This window comes from Orcinus orca, chromosome 5 (genome assembly GCF_937001465.1).
Source record: "Orcinus orca chromosome 5, mOrcOrc1.1, whole genome shotgun sequence".
NCBI lineage: Eukaryota > Metazoa > Chordata > Mammalia > Artiodactyla > Delphinidae > Orcinus > Orcinus orca.
In genome coordinates, this window is record NC_064563.1 from 57,559,367 (window position 1) to 57,584,730 (window position 25,364).

The 25,364-nt window shown below is 37.8% G+C and overlaps 1 protein-coding gene across 1 annotated transcript in view; it reads left to right on the forward strand.

The window, feature by feature from the left end:
• The first annotated feature begins 2,192 nt into the window (after positions 1-2,192).
• The window catches only part of NAALADL2 (N-acetylated alpha-linked acidic dipeptidase like 2), a 1,061,651-nt gene continuing 1,038,479 nt past the window's right edge, over positions 2,193-25,364 (forward strand). The window contains exon 1 of the mRNA XM_033429498.2: positions 2,193-5,569. Within this exon, the coding sequence (XP_033285389.1) occupies positions 5,527-5,569 (43 nt within the window). The 5' untranslated portion in view covers positions 2,193-5,526. The remainder of the gene's footprint in view (positions 5,570-25,364) is intronic.

Sequence of the window (25,364 nt, forward strand, 5' to 3'; positions counted from 1 at the left end):
GGAACAATTGATTATTAGATTAGATTAGGCAAGTGTGTGTGTGTGTGTGTGTGTGTGTGTGTGTGTGCACGTGCACACGTGTGTGTATACCCTTCATTTTGTAGTTCCATGATAATAGTATTAAATATACAGTTAAACTTTTCTTAAACTATTTTCCCTTTTTCAGATGGTACTTAGATGGCTATCACAGCTAGTCTTCTTACTATAAGTAGACGCACGTGGATGAGGCTGAGATTGCTAACAAGAGTATATCACTTTAAAACCCCGGCATTTGAAGCCAAGATTTCACGGGATCCTCATAAAAAGTGCATAAATCATTACATCAATACACTCTGATTACAAGCTTGTATTTAGTGTTGTGTTACACAGCTCTTCCACAATCTGAAACAACGCTGTTCCCAGCAGTAAATTAGAATGATTTGTAATATCAGTCCTACCTTACTTTCCACCTGGCACCTTCGTATGTCTGTTTTTTTTTATGTGAGTGTCTTAATAATGTGAAGCAACCTACAAACCATCAGTAACTGTTAAGCAACTCTGTTGTGTGTACATATGTGTGTTAGCATAAAATTTATATAGTTCCTTGGTTTCTTTGTTTCATAAAACTATAGTGGAAAGATCATTAAAATGACAATACTCTCCTTGCTATTAATTACAACTTATCTTGTTTCCTTGTTAACGGATGCTTCTTACTACTGGAGGAAATAAGTACTTTCTTGGTTCTCCATCAATATTAATTCTCTTAAGATTCTGTATGCAATCTTATGAAATAAAATTATAGAGAATTAAATGTTTAGTTATAGTAGTATTTAAAGGATACTTTTGCCCACCAGTCAATCCTAATACAGAGCACTGAGTAGGCCTTAATTTTCTTGACCAACTTTTTCTTTTATATTCACATGTATAGGGAAGTAAATATGTGCATATTATGTGTTCAGCTGTTTAGAATTTAGTATCAAGTGTGCTTGGGGATGTCAGAGAAGCCTGAGTTAAATGAACTGGTTGTTAATGGAGGGTTAGGAGTCAGAAGGATGAAAAATTGTGGTGATAAAGGAGTGACATTATTGATTGGGCTGCTGTGAACATGGAAATAGCATGACTGTGTTTTAGAAAAATCACTCTGGCAGATATAGAAAGGATGGATTAGAGGAAAGGAAGAATTCATTTTTAGGGAGTTACTGTCTTGGCAAGACATGATAATGGCCTCACCTGCAGGAAATGGAAAGTTAAAGAGGTGGATTTCAATGGCATGGAGCAGACTTAGTGACTATTTGGGGAATGGGGGAGGTTACAAGCAAGGATAAATCCTAAGTTTCTGTCCAGGGCAACTGGGTGGATAGTAATACCCAGATCCGGAAGAGAGGGGGTAAAATGTGTTGGACCAGCACTCCCAAGCATGAGAAAATCTTTATTTTTACCCATTGTTCTTGTATAGTACGTGCTCTTTCCTCCACCCCACCCCTGCTTACCTAGCTCTCTGTTTTCTAGGACTCAAAAGTATTTAGCAGTTATGAGGAGCGGGAATCACCCTAGGAATTCTTGGCTGCAACCAACCAACAATGTGTGATGAATAAGGGCTGTATTTTACGCAGATGAGTTTCTCAGGTGGTAAGAGTTGTCTCCAGGAGCAGTTCTCTTCCTGGTAGGGAGACACTTTTCCAAACAAAAATTTCCTGTATAAATTTAGGATACTCTGTTTGTAGATAGTAAGGGGAAGTAAAGAGCTTTTCCTGAGTCTGCTCATTCTCAATTGCTTTTAGCTCAAAATATTCTTATACCCTGCGAGCACATCTACCTAATTCTTGGAACTGTAATCTCAAAGATCCATCCTGGTTGCTGAGCCTGGAATTTCCTTCCAATGATGATTTGCAGGATTGCAGTTTTGAGAGGTTCTAATCCTTTTCTCTCTAGCCTTTTCTCTCCATGGATATCTATGCTTTTGATCAAGTTGTTGTTCTACTTGTGTTATACATTTTACTGTGAAAATGAGTACCATGTTTCTGTAATTATTGCATGTATTGTGACATTTTACATACCCAGTGTCCCATGTTCCATAGCATACGATGCCAACATTTATAACTTTGAGTAATTACTTCATATTTTTTTTCAAATCTTCACATATATCTTCCCTTGAAAATCAGAACTAAATAATCAATAACTAACTACCCACAACAAATTTAAACTGTAACATTGGTTTCTTCTTTGTTTGTAGTTCTAGGTAGAACCCTTAAAATGAGTGATAAAGGATAGCATTTATAACACTCTCTTTTGCCCACTCTCTCCTTGGAGTGCTTTAGAAATACAATGTTGGAAATACAAATAGGTGATGTGGCTGGAAGTCTTGTTTTTTGTTATGTCACCTAAGTTGTTTAAAAAATGTGCACAGTAGTTTTTATAGCAAAGTCTCAGAATGCGTATAAAGGACACATTCACTCTTAGAGGCGTTCTTTCAAAGATTTTGAATTTTTTTCTTAATAATTATATTAGTTTCTTCTTCACCATTCAGTGAAGCTATTCTGCCTAATGCCACTCGTGCCTTTTGTTTTTGGTGCCTGTGTGTGTGCTAAACTAATGCATACATTTTTTTTTTCTCTTTCATCTACTTCTTTTAACTTTGATTTTTTTTTTTCTTTTTGGAAATTCTCATGAGTGTCCTCATGAGACATGTCCTTCTAGCTCTTAGTTATTTGCTCTTTCTTTTTTTAAGTATTATTTATTTATTTATTTATGTTTGCCTGCGTTGGGTCTTCGTTGCTGCACACGGGCTTTCTCTAGTTGTGGCGAGCAGGGGCTACTCTTCCTTGTGGTACATGGGCTTCTCAGCAGTGGCTTGTCTTTGTTGTGGAGCACGGGCTCTAGGCACACGGGCTTCAGTAGTTGTGGCACGCAGGGGCTCAGTAGTTGTGGCTTGCAGGCTCTAGAGCACAGGCTCAGTAGTTGTGGCACACTGGCTTAGTTGCTCCGCAGCATGTGGGATCTTCCTGGACCAGGGCTCGAACCCATGTCCCCTGCACTGGCAGGTGGATTCTTAACCAATGCGCCACCAGGGAAGTCCCTAGTTATAACTTACCTACTTCCCCCTCCCATCTCTTTTCATTTTTGAAATTTAATTTGTTGTTTTTCCCTCCTCGAATATCTTCCATCATATTCTTTGCTAAGCAATGTTCTTTTCTTTGAGATCCTTTAATTCACCCTTTTTGATGATGGTAATTTATTCATCTTTACAATATTTGTTGAAGGCATAGTATGTGGTTGAGACTGTGCTAAGGTGCTAGGGATGTAGTGATGGACACAAAAAGGCTCTCTGACATACACCTTTTAAGGACAGAAATAATTAAGCTGTACATATAGTACAAGGTGATAAGAGCTGTGGCTGAATGAAAAGTTCTGAGTTGTTAAGAGACCTCTGGAAGCACATAGAAGAGACTTCAACCAAGATTGGATTGAAGAATTCCTGCATGTCAAGTAGTCAGGCAAAGGGGACATGTTGAAGGCAGAAGTTTTCCAGGGAGCCATGGCCCGGGAGAGAGGGAGAGCGAGAGATCGAGAGCGAGCGCGAGAGTGAGAGCAAGAAAGTGTGTGTTCAGGGCCCTTTATTAGTATTGAAACTGTTTCACTATGTATATTTATGTTACTTTCTGTGCAGCTACAAAAACTTTGGAGGTTTCTGTTTATGTTTTACCTCTGCTCAAAAATAGGACTTCTCTATTCTACTTTCGTAATAACTTCCCACATGCCATAATTCAGCTGGTAGATAATCGGTGATTTATACCCGTTATTGACTAATTTTAGGTGCCTGGGGCAGATATGTAAATGCATTTCCAAGTTTGTGAGTGAGAATTGATATGTGTGTTTCTCCTTTTATGGGGAAGTCAGAATGTGATGATTATAGTGTTTTACTGGCAAACATTCAATTTCAGTTTACTTTCGGTAAAGAACGAGCTGGCTATATATATTACATTATGCAATTGTGCTAGGCAAAGACTGCTTTAATCCGGAACAAACCATAACCTGGATTTTAAATCAGAGGTTTATGACATTATGAAGATAAAATGGGCCTTAATTAATAAATGGTCAGCTCATTTTATAGATGAAGAAACTGAGACCTAGAGAGGTTAATGAAAGAAAGAACTGTAAATTAACTGTGATGAGGATTTGTGTGTGTGATGTTTGTTTTTATTCTGATACTTTTGAGAATCACTATTCTACTTGTTTGCCATTTCTTTTGTTTACACAACTTATATAATCATTTTTTCATTAATAATCTAGCAGACATAGTGTATAGATTACTTTTAAGTTGAAAATTAAAGAACTATTAAAGTAGGAGATGTTTGAACCTCAGATTTTTTTTTTTTAACTAGTGTGACCAAAACTAAAAGTTAAGGAATTCTAGAGGAAGGAAGTAGAGATTGTTTTGTATTCAAATGTCTTATGGGAGAGCTTAAATAAATTGACTTATTTTTGTCATCTACTTCCTCTCTTGTAAATGAATAAATTTCTAAGTGTTGCTCATCTTTGCTAGGAATTTTTTTTTTGTTTGAGGCAGAACAGTTTAACTTAATATCACTATGTTTCTATTTAAAAGGCAATGTAAATATCAGTATCCTTCTTTAACCAGTGAGGACCTTGAGGGGCTCTAAGATTGGATAAAATCATTTCTTTAAGGTCTCTCAGTTAATAAGTAACAGCTGATGTCAGAACATAGTGACATCAGTGCTCTGGTTCCACATTCTTTCCATCCCTCAGAAGGAGAGGAACAAGAGGAGGGAGTAAGAAGAGAAGGAAGAGGGTGTAGGAGGAAAAGGAAGAAGAGGAGGGGTGGAGAGAGGAGGAAGAATGTTGCTTGTGTTTATTATTCACAATGTTTAGCACAGTCATACATTATTGCTTTGAATCTTTATAACAATCTTCTGAAATTGGTATTTTACATTTTTTTCCCCAATATACAGTTGAGGAAACTGAGTCTCAAATAAGTTATATTCCTCGTTCATAGTTACACGGCTAGTACTAGAGCTACTCCAAAGCCTGTCTTTCTACCACTGCACAAAACTGATTCCCATGCTGTCACTTATTTCCCTGTATTTTTTTTAATGGACACTGCAAACGTCACTTTAAATTTTATTTTATTTCTATAAGAGAAGCAGATTGGGAACAGTAACAAACAAACAAAACTCTGGCTCTGCACCATGGTGTGTTGAACACTATTTGGAGGGGGGAAGTGTAGAAACGTTTCTGGACTAAAGTGAAAGTTGGGAATTAAAAGTTAACATCAAAATTGAAACAAAGCCACATTTTGTGAAGTGCACACTAATAGCAGTCCATTCGATCAAAGGATGTGATCTCACTTCACAGTAAAACAGGTCCTGCAAGCCCAGGTAACTCAGGAAGCAGAATGGTAATTATTCACAGAAGAAAGCAGGTAGTATACTGTTACATTACTACAGGAGAAAGTCAGAAGGTCACAAAGCTTACAGGGTAACTGACACAACTGAAACTGCTTGGCCCCCTTTAAAAAGAAATAATAAAATGGGAGAGAATGAAGCAAATTTACCTAACACAGCTTTGCAAGGTAAGTGCCAACAGCTTCTGAAATGGTAGCAATCAGACGTGTAAGTGGTGTCGATTACAAAGTGTGTGTATGTGCTTGCGCGCGCCCCCCCCCTCCACCCCGCTGAGTTTCGAGGTGTGCTTTGAAGGTGGGAAAAGAGGTGGGGATTGTTGTTTCTGAAGAAGCAGCTGTGTCGGTTTTGCTCAACTACTCAACCTACACAGAAACACCACTTTGGTGGAGTAGGGAAAGCCTTATCCTTACTCCCCACTGTAGTGCTGGAGAAATGGTGCAACCTACTTCCAGTGCATTTTCATGTTAAACTTTTGCTAGCATTGGAAGAATATCGATTTTTGTCTCTGTGGGATTTTAATTTGTAATCAGATTTTACCATCTCTGGGGTTTACCAGCTAAGTGTCCTTGTAATTAATATAACCATTTTTTTTTAAAGGTAGAAAACAAGTCTCAGAGGGCAGCGTATCGTTAGGGAGAGCAGTTGGTTTTACAGGTTTTACTTCATCAGATACCTTTGTCCTTTGAAGGGACTGGCTTTGTTGACATTGGCTTGACTAAGCTTATATGGTTAGGCTTGTTGATAGACACAAATACAAGTTCTCTTAACACTTTCCACTTTTTTGAATGAAGAAAGTTCCTTTTAAAAAAAGAAATAGAAAATGGGCTGAATGCGTATTTGTTGCCATGATTTCTAGTAGTCTTTTCTCTTATGAATTATTTACCACCTTTACAAGTGACATTTTGAACAAGGTATTTTTTAAAAATCTACTTGATAATGATATTTTTATTTGTTTAATTATGTTCTTGTGAAGCTACCAACAAGAAAATCCCCAAACTACTCAGTTTTCCATTAAGTACACATAACCAAACATGTAAGTACATCTGTGAAATACAGCACACCTGAGAATAACAATAAGATGATCATAGACATGCCTGGTCATAAAAGTATATCACCCATTTTTATAGAGTTAAATAATCTTCCAGAATACCTGTTTTTTTCTTTATTTTCTTTAATTCTTTCTCTACCTATCTTGCTTAAGAATCCCAGAATTTTATTTCTATTTTTGCAGGTTTCCTAAAAAAATTTTTTTGAAATATTGCATAAAATGCTATTAAAATCATTTTTAACTTAAAGATTAATTTTAAAAGTTATTTAGTGCATTCTATTGAAGAAAAACAAGGTAAAAGGCTCATTCAGTATAACTCTATGAAATAATTTATTTGTATGTGTTTTATGGACAAAATGATATTATGTACGTGATTATAACATATACCTTAACTGTCTCTGCAGTATTTTTCTGTGGAAAAGTATATGGGAGGCATCTAGGTTGTTAAAGTTGCTCGTATAATAATGATTTTGTATCAGATGTATATGACTATTTGGCAGCCCCCTGAATAGCTCATCCTAGGCCTTGTGGGTTCATCCCCTGAGTCTGTGTTTGGGATTGAAATAAACTGAGGAGTAACCTGGCCTCTCCCCTCTCCCCTTATCATCCCTCTTTGTGTCAGGATCAGAGGTAATATTTGCTTCTTATTTTAGAGTCCTAGATTGTGTATAGATCTTCTGTTGTTTTGGGTTTTTTTCTTTTCTTTTCTTCTGGCCCCTTTATGTACGTTATGATTCTGGTAATATGTTCCACTGTGGAAGGGTAACTTTCCCTTCCTCCTATCTACTGACTTTTCCAATTATTTACAGAATTAATAATTAGCATATATCAGAAAAACATGCATAAAATTTAAAACAAGAGCTATGATAAATAATTTGAATGTCATGGTTTGAGTTAGAAAACAATGTGCCTTGGTTCATAGTTGGGGAATACTTGTGAAATCAGTTCTATCCTGGGGTATTTTCCTTTGTGCACTCTGTGAAAACTTTTCAGTAGGAATGTGTACTCTTCTGATCTTATCTGAGTTGAAATGCATCCTTGGTAGGTCTACAAATAGTTCAGATCTATCTTCTTGGAGTGTTGAAATGCTTCCATTCCAGACATATTTGCCCTAAGATTATTAAGTGAACCTATTAATCAGTGAGAATTAATGAGAAACAAAGGTGCTTCACCTTGGTTTGAAATTATTTTTGGATTTTTTTTTATATATATAAAGGAAAGCGGTGTGGAGATAACTTGTACCTTTACTTGTATGTGTGAAGGTAAGAGATTTTTGATGTTTGTTTAATATCTTATAAGAAAAATCAGGATATATCCTGGAGTCTTTATTTATGGGTTGCTCTAACAGTATTCTGTTTTCTATGCGATACCCTGTCCTATATCTGAGCTTGAGTTTAAAAATTACCAAAGTAAATGAAAAAGACATTTTGAAATGTTGTTTAATCTTGCCTTTGACTTAACAGCATTTATAAAAGATTCTGAAGTTCTCTAAAATAATACTAATTATTGTCAGCTCTGCTTACAAATGAGTGTTCTCTAATAGAAATGACTATATTCAAATGTCTTGTACATTCAACCTATGGGTGATAGGTTTAAGAGTTTTGGCTATGAAGATGATAAGTAGATAATAAACAGAGGATTTTCATTAGAATTCCATCTTGTGCCTTGAATAATGGTTTTCTAAGGCCATGTATCTAGATTGTCTAGATTCATTGAACCATCTCTAATTACAACTTGGAGCGCTAGCCATAGACGTTCAGAAATTATTCATTTTAGCACCACATCCTTTAGGTCTCTGACCCATTATTATACCCAGGGAGCTGGTTGATTGTGCCCTGGTTAGTGGAGCCCTTAAGCTATCAACAGTTAATGTTTCCAATGGTATTGGGAACATATCTTTTCCTGAATGAGAGTGAAATCTTTCCAAGGTTATCTTCAGCTTAATGTGAACAGATCTCAATTATCTTTTCAAGTATAAGAAGCAAACTCTCCCTTTCAGTCTCAATGATACAGTAACTCCACAGACATTTATGTAAAAATTTCTCACATGAAGGTTCATAATATTCTCTGGATTCATAAAATAGAATTATCTTGGGGAGGAGAGAATACTAGAAAAAATTTTTTCTAATTTTTGAAAATACAAATAAAATGGACAAATCATATGGCATCAGGAATAGGGGTAAGTGCTTTCTGAGCACTGTTATTTGCTGAGGAAAGAAAGCAGAATTTCCTTACATAATATCTATAAACACATGTACCACTGAGCGGCATGTTGTCAGTTTGTGACAGTAGCGAAAGGCCATGGCTGGGATGACAGGAGGGTGGAAACTCCCTTCTTGACCGGGAGTTATCTGGAAAATGCCTTAGGCTAAGGCTCTCAAAAGGCTACCCTTGGGCACGTAAGGGACCCTTACCTATTGTTTCTCAGGAAGGACAGGCATTTTCTGCTTCTCCCAGGGTTCTCATTAACAGGCAGGGCAGACCCTAATCAGAACTAAAATAAATAAATAATAAGGGAAAGACTCTCTCACTACCCAGCTGTGTTGCTCGTCCACTGAGTCCCTCCTACCTCAGGAACTCTTGAGCTCTTCTTTCTCTCCTCCTCTTCCTTGGTCAAAACATGTCCAAGGCCACATGCCTCTTTGTAAAGAATATGAGATACTAATTTATCCTCAGAATTATTTGAATAACAGGAATCTGAGTTCTGTGCCAGAACAACCTTGTGAGAGGAGGTTTCTTTGAGTGGGGTCTCCCCTGGGCTACTCAACACAACCTCATCACTCAGGCTGCCTACCTCTCTGCTGCTCGGATGTTTTCCAGCACCTTCTAGTTAAAGCCCTTCTTCTTACCTTAGTTCTTCTTAGTTCTCTAGATTTAGGAAACCCCTATTCTAAAGGCTACGAAAGACTAGAACTCAAGTGGAAAAGATGTTTCCAAGTACAGAAGGTTGGCTAGACCGTTTCAAATGCAAGGCCAGTTCTAGGTAGCCGTCAGCAGAGAGGAGAACTCTTCACCAACCCACTGAGGGAGAATTTGGCTGTCAAAGCTAGGGAAAAGAAATCTGTAGAATGTTAACATTTTCAAGGTAGAGAGGAGCTTAGAGGGCCTCAAGTCCAAAATTTTTACTTTGTAGAGAAGCGAACAGAGATCCTTTGAAGGTACAAAAATTTCCCTTGGTTTCTCAGAAGCAGTTGCCAGAACCCAGATCTCCACCCTAGCTGCCTAAAGCCTATAATTTGATGGAGGAATTTGGCACATTATTTTCTAGGGGTATTTACTTTCCTATTTCAAGAAGGGAAATCAGGCTTGTAAATGCTTTCCATATTGACATATTTAGTTTCTACAGTCATCACCTGGAAATCGTTGTCCAGTATTCAGTCTGGCTTTTATAGGACTGCTCCATCCAGGCTTGGGTTCTCTCTTGACTCCAAAGAAGTTACTTTGGCTTTTGAGACATTTACTTATCTTTCATCACAACAAGGAGGAATTGGCTTGAAATTCCATAGGCACAGGCAACAGATGTTTCTCATGATACAGCCATTTTTTAAAAGAAATTATACTTATTCTGTTTGGCTAGTGTAAGAAAAAAAAAAATCCAGGTGGGAACGTACCTTAGTGTCTGTGCTTCTCAGTTGCAACCCAAGGGCAGCAGTACTGCATACCCCAACCAGTTATACTGGCTTGGTGTGCATGTTTACTTTCTATGATGGGAAAAATATCTCTGCGTTCATCATCATAAACCATGCCTGTGAGTGCTTTGAAAGCTTTCTAAAATCCCAAAGAGAACTCACCAGTTTGTGAATCTTCCTTCCCACCCAATAGAACTTTAATAGCATTTTCAATTAAGAGAAGTGCACAGAGGTCTTGTGTAACCTATTTGTTTTCTAGGAGGAAGCTTTCACCAGCTCTGAGTGAGAGGCTGGTATACTTGAAAACCTGAGGCACTTTAGAAATGAAATTTAGATATTGAGGTAACAGGGCATTTTGGAGTTGAAATTTCCAGAAGCTCTGCTGGAGAGGTCTTATAATCTAAGGACAAAATCAAGCATAATCGGAGCAAGTAAAATTGCAGAGAATGTCAAGGCATGAAATCCCAAGTGAGTCTGACCGAAGGGTGTAGGGAAAAGAGCATGAGAAGATGGATTGGGGACTTTTCCCAAGTACAAGGCAAAGAACGCTTGCAGCAGGCAAACAGGTATTGTTATAAAGCAGGTATTGTTATAACCACAGACACATATCCAGGAATTTATAGAGAAATCTAGGAATTTATAGACAGTTTCATAGAGGAGATATGATGTGAACTGACTCTGGACAAAATAAGTGGCAGAAAGAAGAAAGTCTTTCCTGGCAAAATGAACAGCAGAGACAAAAGGCATAGAAATTGTATCTGTCCATGCATTTACTTGCTTTATTTTCTACTCTTATTGAAAACAAAGGATTTTCCAAAAATTACTATAGTAGAGCCTTGAACAACATGGGTTTGAACTGCACAGGTATACTCATATGTGGACTTTTTTCACTTAATACATACTACAGTACTACACAATCTGAAATTGGAACTCGGTTTGGAACCACAATCTGGAGGGCTGTAGGGCCCACTGTAAAGTTGTCTGTGGATTTTCAACTTTATGGGGGGTGGGGGAGTTGATGCTCCTAACCTCTGAGTTGTTCAAGGGTCACTGTACTTTGAAATAGGCTACAAATAAATAAACCTAATAAAAAAATAAGGTTAAAATAATATAAGTTAAAATTTATATGTAAAATGTATGCCAAAACATTCTAAACAGCTACCAAACAAGTCACAAATTTGCTTTCAAGCTTCCTAGCAGCCAAAAGAAAGTAAGATATTGGTTTTAAGATTAATGGTGTGCAAACCATATAAAAATGTGGCAGTTATTCAGGAGAGGCATAGATTTCTTGATTAGACATGGTGATAGAAGTCAAAATTATTTCTATAGATGACAGGAGACAGGCCTAATTAGAAGAAAGGTTTTTATTAGGCAGCAATGAGACATAAAGGTAAAAGAATTATAGAGATAAAGAAAATAGTATTATTTAACTCATCTCAGAATCTTCACATGGATGATTTTCTTTGAGCCCCTTAAGCTGCTGCACTGTCCTATCAGATGTTTGTCAGAAAAAAAAAAATTATGCAGAAAAAATTTCAAACGTATAATAAGTCTGAAAATAAAAAGACATAAAAAGAAAACAAAAGAATATTGAAGAAATATAGACTTTATAAAAACTAAGTTTACATGATTTAAACATTCACACTTAAAATTTCAGAATATAAAAAATAGGTCATTTTGAAAGTTAGGCTGCTATATATATTTTATAAGCATATGGTATTATGCAAGTATCTCTCCTGGAGTGGATTTTATGTGGGTGTTGTGTGTTCATGTTGGTTAATGAAGGGTTTAGTACAGTCACTGTGACAGGTTTGGTGGTGGGGCCATGGGTAGTAGGTGGGTCAGGGATAGAGAGTAAAAATAAAGAAGAACACATTGGTATTGATAATATTCATGTTGCATTGTAAATCTACTTTAAAGACTTTAATCTGTAAACTTCAGGTACAATGAGGTAATAATGTTGCCTTAAGTTTTTATTTTCCATACATTTAAACAGTAATTTTGGGGAAAAAATTTAATGAGAAAATAGTAATGGTTTTTCATTCTTTCTTTTTTTGTTGTTTTTAAACATCTTTATTGTAGTATAATTGCTTTACAATGGTGTGTTAGTTGCTGCTTTATAACAAACTGAATCAGTTATACATATACATATGTCCACATATTTCTTGATCTTGCGTCTCCATCCCTCCCACCGTCCCTATCCCACCCCTCTAGGTGGTCACAAAGCACAGAGCTGATCTCCCTATGCTAGGTGGCTGCTTCCCACTAGCTATCTATTTTACGTTTGGTAGTGTATATATGTCCATGCCACTCTCTCACTTTGTCCCAACTTACCTCTCACTTTGTCCCAACTTACCCTTCCCCCTACCCATATCCTCAAGTCCATTCTCTAGTAGGTCTGTGTCTTTATTCCCGTCTTGCCCCGGGCTCTTCATGACCATTGTTTTTCTTTTTAGATACCATATATATATGTGTTAGCATATGGTATTTGTTTTTCTGACTTACTTCACTCTTTATGACAGACTTTAGGTCCATCCACCTCACTACAAATAACTCAATTTCGTTTCCTTTTATGGCTGAGTAATATTCCATTGTATATCTATGCCACATCTTCTTTATCCATTCATCTGTCATTGGACACTTAGGTTGCTTCCATGTCCTGGCTATTGTAAATAGAGCTGCAATGAACATTGTGGTACATGACTCTTTTTGAATTATGGTTTTCTCAGGTATGCCCAGTAGTGGGATTGCTGGGTCGTATGGTAGTTCTATTTTTAGTTTTTTAAGGAACCTCCATACTGTTCTCCATAGTGGCTGTATCAATTTACATTCCCACCAACAGTGCAAGAGGGTGCCTTTTCTCCACACCCTCTCCAGCATTTATTGTTTGTAGATATTTTGATGATGGCCATTCTGACTGGTGTGAGATGATATCTCATTGTAGTTTTGATTTGCATTTCTCTAATGATTAATGATGTTGAGCATTCTTTCATGTGTTTGTTGGCAGTCTGTATATCTTCTTTGGAGAAATGTTTATTTAGGTCTTCTCCCCATTTTTGGATTGGGTTGTTTGTTTCTTTGATACTGAGCTGCATGAGCTGCTTGTAAATTTTGAGATTAATCCTTTGTCAGTTGCTTCATTTGCAAATATTTTCTCCCATTCTGAGGGTTGTCTTTTGGTCTTGCTTATGGTTTCCTTTGCTTTGCAAAAGCTTTGAAGTTTCATTAGGTCCCATTTGTTTATTTTTGTTTTTATTTCCATTTCTCTAGGAGGTGGGTCAAAAAGGATCTTACTGTGATTTTCTACCAATGTTTTCCTCTAAGAGTTTTAGAGTGTCTGGCCTTACATTTAGGTCTTTAATCCATTTTGAGCTTATTTTTGTGTACGGTGTTAGGGAGTGTTCTAATTTCATTCTTTTCCATGTAGCTGTCCAGTTTTCCCAGCACCACTTATTGAAGAGGCTCTCTTTTCTCCACTGTATATTCTTGCTTCCTTTAACAAAGATAAGGTGACCATATGTGTGTGGGTTTATCTCTGGGCTTTCTATCCTGTTCCATTGATCTATATTTCTGTTTTTGTGCCAGTACCATACTGTCTTGATTACTGTAGCTTTGTAGTATAGTCAGAAGTCAAGGAGCCTGATTCCTCCATCTCCGTTTTTCTTTCTCAAGATTGCTTTGGCTATTCGGGCTCTTTTGCATTTCCACACAAATTGTGAAATTTTTTGTTCTAGTTCTGTGAAAAATGCCAGTGGTAGTTTGACAGGGATTGCATTGAATCTGTATATTGCTTTGGGTAGTACAGTCATTTTCACAATGTTGATTCTTCCAATCCAAAAACATGGTATATCTCTCCATCTATTTGTATCATCTTTAATTTCTTTCATCAGTGTCTTATAATTTTCTGCATACAGGTCTTTTGTCTCCTTAGGTAGGTTTATTCCTAGATATTTTATTCTTTTTGTTGCAATGGTAAATGTGAGTGTTTAGGTCTTTTCCTTCTCTTGTGTTTCCTGCCTAGAGAAGTTCCTTTAGCATTTGTTGTAAAGCTGGTTTGGTGGTGCTGAATTCTCTTAGCTTTTGCTTCTCTGTAAAGGTTTTAATTTCTCTGTCAAATCTGAATGAAATCCTTGCTTGGTAGAGTAATCTTGGTTGTAGGTTTTTCTCCTTTATCACTTTAAATATGTCCTGCCACTCCCTTCTGGCTTGCAGAGTTTCTGCTGAAAGATCAGCTGTTAACCTTATGGGGGTTCCCTTTTGTGTTATTTTTCCCTTGCTGCTTTTAATATTTTTTCTTTGTATTCAATTTTTAATAGTTTGATTAATATGTGTCTTGGCATGTTTCTCCTTGGATATTTCCTGTATGGGACCCTCTGTGTTTCCTGGAGTTGACTAACTATTTCCTTTCCCATATTAAGGAATTTTTCAACTATAATCTCTTCAAATATTTTCTCAGTCCCTTTCTTTTTCTCTTCTTCTGGGACCCCTATAATTTGAATGTTGGTGCCTTTAATGTTGTCCCAGAGGTCTCCGACACTCTCCTCAATTCTTCTGGGTTTTTTTGTTTGTTTGTTTATTCTGCTCTGCATTAGTTTTTTCCACTATTTTATCTTCCTGGTCACTTATCTGTTCTTCTGCCTCAATTATTCTGCTATTGATCCCTTCTAGAGAATTTTTAATTTCATTTAATGTGTTGTTCATCACTGTTTGTTTGCCGTTTAGTTCTTCTAGGTCCTTGTTAAACGTTTCTTGTATTTTCTCCATTCTATTTCCAAGATTTTGGATCATCTTTACTATCATTATTCTGAATTATTTTTCAGATAGACTCTTTCCTCTTCATTTGTTACGTCTGGTTGGTTTTTGCCTTGCTGTTTCATCTGCTGTGTGTTTCTCTGTCTTCTTATTTTGCTTAACTTACTGTGTTTGGGGTCTCCTTTTCGCAGGCTGCTGGTTCGTAGTTCCCATTTTTTTGGTGCCTGTCTCCAGTGGCTAAGGTTGTTTCAGATGGTTGTGTAGTCTTCCTGGTGGAGGGGACTAGTGCCTGTGTTCTGGTGGATGAGACTGGATCTTGTCTTTCTGGTGGGCTGGTCCACGTCTGGTGGTGTGTTTTGGGCTTTCTGTGGCCTTATGATTTTAGGCAGCCTCTCTGCTAATGGATGGGGTTGTGTTCCTGTCTTGCTAGTTGTTTGGCAAAGGTTGTCCAGCACTGTAGCTTGCTGGTCATTGAGTTCGAGCTGGGTCTTGGCGTTGAGATGGAGATCTCTGGCAGATTTTCACTGTTTGATATTACGTGGAGCTGGGAAGTCTCTTGTGGACCAGTATCCTGAACTTGGCTCTCCCACCTCAGAGGCACAGCCCTGATGCCTGGCTGGAGCACCAGGAACCTGTCATCCACACGGCTCAGAATAAAAGGGGGAAAAAAAAGAAAGAAAGAAAGAAACAAGAAGATAGTATAAAATAAAGTATAGTATAATAAAATAAAGTTATTAAAATAAAAAATAATTCTTAAAAAGATTTTTTTAAATAATAAAAAAAGAAAGGATGAAAGAAGAGAGCAACCAAACCAAAAAACAAATCCACCAATGATAACAAGTGCTAAAAACTATACTTAAAATAAATAAATAATAAAAAAAATAACCATGGGCAGCCAGAACCCTAGGACAAATGGTAAAAGCAAAGCTGTACAGACAAATTCACACACAGAATCATACACACTCACAAAAAGAGAAAAAGTGAACAAAATATATATATTGTTGCTTCGAAAGTCCACCTCCTCAATTTGGGATGATTCCTTGTCTATTCAGATATTCCACAGATGCAGGGTATGTCAAGTTGATTGTGGAGATTTTATCCGCTGCTCCTGAGGCTGCTGGGAGAAATTTCCCTTTCTCTTCTTTGTTCCCACAGCTCCTGGGGTTCAGCTTTGGATTTGGACCCGCCTTTTGCATGTAGGTTGCCTGAGGGCATCTGTTCTTCCCTCAGACAGGGTGGGGTTAAAGGAGCAGCTGATTTGGGAGCTCTGGATCACTCAGGCCTGGCGACGCCAGAGGCCAGCATGATGTTGCGCCAGCCTGAGGCGGCCGTGCGTTCTCCCGGGGAAGTTGTCCCTGCATCCTGGGACCCTGGCAGTGGCGGGCTGCACAGGCTCCCCGGAAGGGGGTGTGGATAGTGACCTATGCTCGCACACAGGCTTCTTGCTGGCTTTAGCAGCATCCTTAGCGTCTCGTGCCCGTCTCTGGGGTCCACGCTGATAGCCACGGCTCGCGCCCGTCCCTGGAGCCCGTTTCAGTGGTGCTCTGAATCCCCTCTCCTCTTGCACCCTGAAACAATGGTCTCTTGCCTCTTAGGCAGGTTCAAACTTTTTCCCGAACTCCCTCCCGGCTAGCTGTGGTGCAGTAGTCCCCTTCAGGCTGTGTACATGCAGCCAACCCCAGTCCTCTTCCTGGGATCCGACCTCCGAAGCCAGATCCTCAGTTCCCAGACCCCACCCGCCCGGGCGGATGAGCAGACAAGCCTCTCGGGCTGGTGAGTGCTGGTCGGCACCGATCCTCTGTGCGGGAATCTCTCCGCTTTCTCATCAGCACCCCTGTTGCTGTGCTCTCCTCCGCGGCTCCGAAGCTTCCCCGCTCCGCCACCTGCAGTCTCCGCCCACGAAGGGGCTTCTAGTGTGTGGAAAAACCTTTCCTCCTTCACAGCTCCCTCCCACTTGTGCAGGTCCCGTCCCTATTCTTTTGTCTCTGTTTATTCTTTTTTCTTTTGCCCTACCCAGGTACGTGGGGGACTTTCTTGCCTTTTGGGAGGTCTGAGGTCTTCTGCCAGCGTTCAGTAGGTGTTCTGTAGGAGTTGTTCTACAGGTAGATGTATTTCTGATGTATTTGTGGGGAGGAAGGTGATCTCCACGTCTTACTCTTATGCCATCTTGAACCTCCTCCCCCTGTTTTTTCATTCTTGAGTCTGAGTTTTCATCAGTTTTAGGTTCATATTTTATATTATTTTAAGTTTATCATTTGATCTCTATGGATTTCCTTTAGGCATCATCTTTTTTCTAAATTACAAAACTAGTAATATTGCTTACATTTTTAGAAATTAGTAATTGCTAAGTTATATTTATCAAAATACTTTTACATAACAACATAATTCCTAATGACATTGGTTAATAGAATGTTCTAGAAAGGTAGTCATCACATGAAATTTTCATAGGTTGATTAGTAAATAATTTGTTTTCATAATTACATAAATAAAAAGAAAAAAAAACAGTATTCATTGGGTACTAAATTTAAGTGGAAATTTACTAAGCTTATTTGAATCTCACAACAATCTTGGCCTTTTCTCTTCCCCTCCAACAAATACACTAAGGCGATTCCCCACTAAAACCTCTGCCTACTGGTAATGTCTGCTGAACTTCCTATGGTTTGTTCCTTCTTGTCATTCAATCATCAGATTAAATATCATCCCAGTGATTCTTTCTCTAGCCTCTCAAACTAAAGCAGCCCATCTCTGTCTTAATGCCTGATTTTAAATATCTTACCATGAGCCCTGTTTTTTTGGGGGGGAGGGTATATTTGTTTATTGCCTATTTCCCTGCAATAAAATGTTCTCTCCCTGAGATAAAAGACCATGGCTGGCTGTATTTCTAGCCTAGAACCATAGCTAACACGTCCTTTATTTTTCAACAAGTATAAGTTTAATATGCTCAGAAAAAACAAACATAAAATGCAAAATATTTGTGTCTAGCCAATTTACATTTGTTGTAACATGAAAATTAGTTGAGCATAAAGTAGCAGTCACTTAACATGGTAAAGACAAAGCAGAATGAAACAAGAAGACTTAATTAAAAATTGACAAATAAAAAAGTATTAAAATTGGAAAAGATCTTTGTCCAGAATGATAGTTGACATAGAGTTTCTATTCTAAGATATGGGGAGCAGAGTCTTGTTCATTTTCATTTCCTCTGGTTCTGTGTTACAGTGACTTTGGTTGGGGTTAACTTCATGAGCTCTCAAAGAGTCCGAGTATGAAACTATGATGATGATGGTGCTGATGGAAGAAAACACTTAAGTGTATACTCTGTGCCAGGGACTGTTTCAAGTGTTCAACATTTATTATTTTATTGAATATTCATAACCATTTAATGAGGAGCATATGCTCAATAAATACAAATATAAATAATTATGTGACTATATTTTCCTTATATTTTCCTTCTGCTTTATTTCTAATTCATCTTCATCACTGTCATCATCTCATAGTGATGGAGAGCTGAGTTCATGTGATAATGATGGGATTTGACAAAAAATAAATGTGACATATACTTGAGGTTAAATTGGTGTTTGCTTGTATTAAATGCTGAAGGAGGAAGAGATTGTAAAAACTGGGTTTCTGGCTTAGGTGACAGAGAGAGTAGTATTGTTAACTGATTTAGGGAGTGTAGGATGGGGAATAGTTTAGGGGAGAGAAATATGAGACTTCTTTAGACAAAAATGATTTTAAGCTATAAGTTTAATTGTTGAAAATGTCCAGGACTTAAACTATTAAAACGAGACTAGACCTTGAGAAAGAGAACTAGGATGGAATTAAGGAGTTGGAAGTTATTAAACCTTAAGTCATAGATGACATTTTGGATAGATGAGATTGTACAGAGATGGGAGTTAAAGTAAGAAGAGAACACTGATGGTAGAGTCTAGAAAACACTGACGTCTAAATCTGAGTAGAAATGAAAGAAAGTGAGATGGGGTCATGGGTGAGAGAGAAGATACAGATGACAGAATTTTGGGGGAAATGCACTGTGAGGGGGGGTGGTTTCTATATAAGAAGGGTGAAATATGTCAAATGATGGAATAGTCGAGTAGCTTGGACTTGGTGATTCAAGCCTGGAATTAAGGTGAGACATGAGGAAGAAACAATTCGAAAATGATCAGGAATGAGGTCAAAGGAGGAGACAAAATTATAAAATCTAAGGAGCTTAAAATAGTAGAAGTTCAATAGTTGTACCCTGGGAAATGACTGTTGTTGGGGAGTTGGAGAAAGAAAAGTGAACAAAGGAGGCAATTGCATCACAGCAGTTCTGTGAGTTAAGTATAATTTCCAGTTTTCGCAAATGAGGAAACACTGTCAGTGAGGGAGGGGATGAAGGTGCCAAAATAGAAGGAGTGTGTCTGATGAAGACGAGGACTTTGATCATTAGAACCACTTTAAAGAGCCGGAGGGCAGCTTTCTTTCTATAAGGAAGAATAAGAGTGAGTATAATGACAGATTCCCCAGGTTACAGAGAAGAGTGGGTGATGGAACTCATGCCAATGGCCTGCATCTTTGCAGTCAAGGATGAGTTCATCCAGCCAAAAGTTGGGGTGGGGCTGGGTGTGGGGTATTGAATCCATGAAAGATAAATAAAAGGATTGACCAGAAGCAGCCTCAGTCACGTTAGACGGGAGATACTGTCAGTGAATGTGGGAAAGCAAGAGGAAAAAAAAGCAGCCTGACTATTAAGCTAGTTTTCACAGAGACATGAGTGAGTTTGTGTGAGAGTGAGTGTGTCTGTTTTATTGGCTTGTCTACAGATTTAGCTAGAGATGGTTATTTTGGAATACGTAGGCTTCCTCATTTAGCACACCCAATAAGCCTACTCTAGCTAGTGTTCTTCAGATTGCATGCCACTGCCCTATAGCAGAACTAGAAGAGAGAGCACATTTCATTACAAATCCATCCAGTTTTTTTGTTGTTGTTGTTTTGTTTTGTTTTGTTTTTGCTGTACGCGGGCCTCTCAGTGTTGTGGCCTCTCCCGTTGTGGAGCACAGGCTCCGGATGCGCAGGCTCAGCGGCCATGGCTTACGGGCCCAGCCGCTCCACAGCATGTGGGATCTTCCCAGACCGGGGCACGAACCCGTGTCCCCTGCATCGGCAGGCAGACTCTCAACCACTGCGCCACCAGGGAAGCCCCATCCAGTTTTTGAAAAGCAATGGAACACCTAGGCTTGACTGCAAATCAGCTTTTGTAGTGGTATCTTCTCATCTATGTAACATTTGCAAAGCACCAATATATACCACTAGCCGTATAGCAGGAATGTGACAAATGTATGGGACTTTGGGATGAGGGGGATGCACTTCCATTTGACTTTGTTTGAAGAAAGCAAAATGAGGTTGGGATCAATGTTTATTCACTCAAAGATTTCAAGACTCTTGGATAATCAGTGATTCACGTCAGGGTTTGTATGATAATGTTATTAGCATCATTAATAATAATGAAAAGAATAAGTAATACCATTGGACATTTAATAAATACCAGAAAGAGGCAAAGCTAGAATTTAAATCTAGGACGTATGAGACTTTATTGCTTCTTAACTGCTGCATTTCCCAGGAGTAAGTACCATTTTAAAAGAGCTACTTTCGTGTACGGAGCCTGTGCTCCGCGGGGGGAGGGGCCGCAGCGGTGGGAGGCCCGCGTACCACAAAAAAAAAAAAAAAAAAAAAAAAAAAAAAGAGCTACTTTAAAAGAAATTAGGCTGTCCAAGAAGAGTGTTTCAAATATTTACCATTTATATCCCTGTGCAAAAATTAGTGATTGTTAATTTTTACTACTGAAAAGAGTCCATTCTATAGCTGATATATCTTCTTTTCTATGAATATTGTATTTTATAAAAACTCACATAGCATGATGTATACACATAGTGTTTTCTGTTTGGATGCATCATGATTCCTCGTGTCCTACCTACCCTCACATCCTTATGATATTTCCATCATATCTACATTCCTGGCACTTTTATTGAAGGTGATAAAGCTCTGAAGAAGTAGTTTGAGGTAAATGGGTTCTACTAAATTCAAGAATGTTTGACCATTAACCTTAGGCTTGAAGTTTTAGGTGACCACAAACCAGTATAAAGGAATATAGATTTACCTCTACAAAATATACCTTACAGAGGTTTTTAAACAATTGATGCTTTGCTGAATGTAGGGAATATTTCCTCTTCAGTGTTTCTAACTTAACAAATTACATGTAAAAGCCATAAACTCCTTTATATTATCCATAAACACAATAAAAAATGTTACACCACATATACTTTGACTTAGTCAATAATCCTAGGCTTAGCCTTAGGGTTTGAAGAGAAAATTATTCCTCTTACACATTTTAATTATGCTGTAAACTTGGGGAAATAGCTATTGATCTTCAGCATCTGGCATCAGAAAGTTGTTTGTTTCTTGTTCTGTAGCCAGTGAAAGGATGCCAGACAGACTGAAAATGAAGAATTTCAGGGGAATCAAAGGTACAGTTAAGGATATATTTTGGTTGCATTTGAGTAACTTAAAAGTTAAGAGACTTAAAGATCATCTCTAAATATCTTTCTGCTGGAAGCTAGGAACAATTGAGGTAAGAAATACATTACCTTGTTTTAAGAAAAAGCTGTTTGCTAGTGGAACTCTTGATTATCTCTAGCATTTTAATACAGAAATAGGAGGGCCTAATCAGAAAACTTTTTTTTAACAACACATTTGAGGTTCTCCAGTGCTTATAGAGTGATGAACATTGTGACGATCATTTTAGAAGTAATTATTTCACAATTTTTTATCATCAAATCAGTAAAATGGGTAAAACCCTCCATTCTGCTAAAATTAAAGAGATATCTAGCATCTATGGTGATGATAATGAAGAAGAGGAGGAAGATAGAAGAGGGAGGGCGAGGAGGAGAGAATAGTTACTATATGCTGACCTTTTATTGGGGAATGGGCACTGCTATAATAGCCAGATTGAAGCCTTACGTCCATCATGTAAGAATGGAAGGCTCAGCCAGGTTAAGTAACTCTGTCAGGGTTATATAGGAACTAAGAGGTAGAGCTGGGTTTCAAACCTAGGTCTGTCTGACTCATATAATGAAATAGGCTCCTTCAGTGCCATTTTCAACAAGTTGAAAATTCTTTCACGTTTCGAGCATTTAAAATAGATTTATATTTAAATTTAAACATATCAAATTTAGTATTAAGCACTTGTTGATTCAACAACTATTTACTGCTGTATGATTATGTACCAGACATAGTGTTAGGAGCTACTGAAGCTAAATTCAATGAGTCATGGACAACAGCAACTCATGGTCTGCTATGGGAGATATTACACAATAATACAAAACAGAAAAAAATGTTTATATAAATACATACACATACATGTATATATATGAATATGTTGTTTATGGATCTTCAGAGTTCTCTGATAGACATTCTGTAATTACCCCCTCTTGAATTTCAGAATCTAATTAAATGTATGGTCATTTAACTTTGATGCTATGATGCCTTGTTTGGTCAGTTTGGGAGCCTCAGTATCTTTATAACCCCAGCCATTAAAGATGCTATTTTGAGAGCATCAGCGGGGAATCTGTATTGACTTTTCTTGCCACGAGGCACCCCCTACCTCTTCACAGTAGGAACTAATGAATAGTAATCTTCATCCATTTCTTCCCTACCCATTTCTTCCAAACTCACCATGTAATTAAATCTATTGGTTAAAGAATCTGTTAGTATTCCATGTATCTAATGCCTTTAATATTGGTTCTGGATGCAGTGGTTAGCACTAATCTATTTATTTTAGTTTTATATAAAATATAAAACTAAAACTCAAAATATAACTTTTGAAAGATAATATACACATCTGTATTTATTAAAAAAGTGCTATTTTTTCCAACTATGCTTTAATTTGGGGGCTGTCATCCAGCTTTCATTGAAAGTTTTGCTCATATTGGGGATTTAATCTGGTAAAGATAGGTAATAGGCGGTCGGTTTTTAGCCATGGCAGGTATAAGCAAAATTTTCAACCCTGGATTTATTTTTTGTTTTAATCTTAGACATTGAAGACAGAAGCTAATGATAGGTGCAGAGTGTCTCATCTGCTTTATAACTTTCTCCAAGGTAGTATAAGAGATAAGGTGCCTTAGCCAGTTTAGTGCCTTTGAGCAAACATTAGTCATGGGATTTAGGCATTTTATAATAGTTCATGTTTTTAAAAGACATATGTGAAGGCTACTATATGCAAGGTACTGATCCTCGGAATTTTATTAAGTCATCTTATTTCATTCTCACAACAATGTCTAAAGCTATTAATCAGCTTTTAATTTACTATATGTGTGCAAGTCATCTTGCCTGGAAGCAAATGAATGGAAAGAGGGAAGTTTAAGGCGAAGGGTGATATTTGATTCCTCCTTAAACAATGAAGATTTCTCCATTCAGAGAAGTGGAAAGGTTACTGGAGGGATACAAAACCAGCTGTGCAGGGCATGCTGGCATGACTAGTGTGTTTGTAGAATTTCAAACACTGGTTTATAGTATGTGCACAAAAAACAGTAGCTACTGGAGTGCTGACTTTGTTTTTCCGGGCTAGTATAAAACATGTTTGCTGCCCACTGATTACAGTGGAGTTTTAAGGCTAGTTAAATTGTCAACAGAGTAGATGGTACTAGGCCGTTTTACTTCATCTCAGCCTATGTGGGCCTGTATAGTGAAGGCTTTGTGCCCATTCGCCAGATCGCATGTGAGCACATGTACACATGTCACAGATGTTAACCACAGTTTAGGTGAGTTGCTTTTGTGGAAAGCATCAGATTTCTTCATAAATTTGCTCTTATATGAGAACAGAATATCACTGCCTCTCGACTTCACTCTCCCCGACTGGTCCTTCATATGCCAAGTTAAAATACTTGCATAGTGGACAAGAAAGCAGCATGGGGATCTCCTGGCTCTCTTTCCTGCCAAATTGACAGGTTGCATTGCAGCAGGTGTACAGCAAAGCGATTAAGAATGCACAGGTTGACAAAGCATGTCTTGTATGACTGCAAGCATTTTATATGAATGACATGTCACGGCAAATACTGGCCTCAAGATTATACCTAGGGTTCTGGGGTGTGAGGACAACCTATATGCATACAAAAGCATTCACCTGAGAAGGTGAATACTCAGGAAAAACAACCTTGACTAGGAGTCTATGTAAAATATACCTTACATTGCAGTGTAAGGTATATTTTTTGCTACTTAGATATTTTACAAATGTCCTATTTATATGAGTAGATGCAATAAGCATCTGTCTTGGGTGATGTGAGTTTTTGACTCACATCAGCTGAACAACTCATTCAGCTGCCAGCAGGACAGAGAATCTGGTTTGTTAAAATTCATGTTTGGAAAAAAATCCAGTGTTATCCAATTCACTTTAAGAACACAGTTAGCCCTTGGTATCAACCTCTCCACTTGTAGGATGCCTGACTTATTTCATATGTAATAAAATAACTTAATGTGAGTGTCATTGCCTTGCTCACTAATTTTCAAAAATAATCAAAAAGCAAGAGAAAAGAGTAGATTTTAGATGATAAGTAAAATAATTGTCCACCATGTATATACCCACAAACATCTGCATAGAAATTTAAGAGCAATATGGATTTCCAGAAACTTTTCCATAGAGCATCAGTTGACAGACCCCTCCCCCCATTAAGGATTTCTGTGTTCACGTGCATTTTTTTAAAATTATTTTTCTGAGGAACTGTAAGCACACCAAAGTTTTTTATTTTATTTTATTTATTTTAAAATTATTATTATTATTATTATTTTGGCTGCGTTGGGTCTTTGTTGCTGAGCGTGGGCTTTCTCTAGTTGTGGTGAGTGGGGGCTACTCTTCGTTGCGGTGCACGGGCTTCGCATTGCGGTGGCTTCTCTTGTTGTGGAGCACAGGCTCTAGGCACGCAGGCTTCAGTAATTGTGGCACACGGGCTCAGTAGTTGCGGCTCCTGGGCTCTAGATCGCAGGCTCAGTAGTCGTGGCTCATGGACCTAGTTGCTCCACGGCATTCAGGATCCTCCCAGACCAGGGCTCGAACGGGTGTCCCCTGCATTGGCAGGCGGATTCCCAACCACTGCGCCATCAGGGAAGTCCCTCACGTGCATTTTTAAAGAGACAGGGTAAATAGATTTCATCAGATTTTCAAAGGAATGCATAATCCGAACAGCATTAAAATGACTCCTAAAATCCTTTTAATATGAAAAATTAATTCACTTTATTTCCCAATATATTCCTGTTAAGACTTACTGAATTTTCTCGAGGAAAAAAATGTCTTGTATTCTAAGAAAAAATCATTCTGTGCCCCCTAATTTATGACTAAAATAACTCTAATTTGAAGTATAAAAAACTGTGATAGCAAAGAATTTTCGGTAATTTCTGATCAGCATTTAAAAGCAATCTCAAAGTAAAGTAATATATTGCCAATGAGGATTAAGATGGAGTGTTATTTGACTATTTTTCATTTTACTGGACTATTAAAACTATATA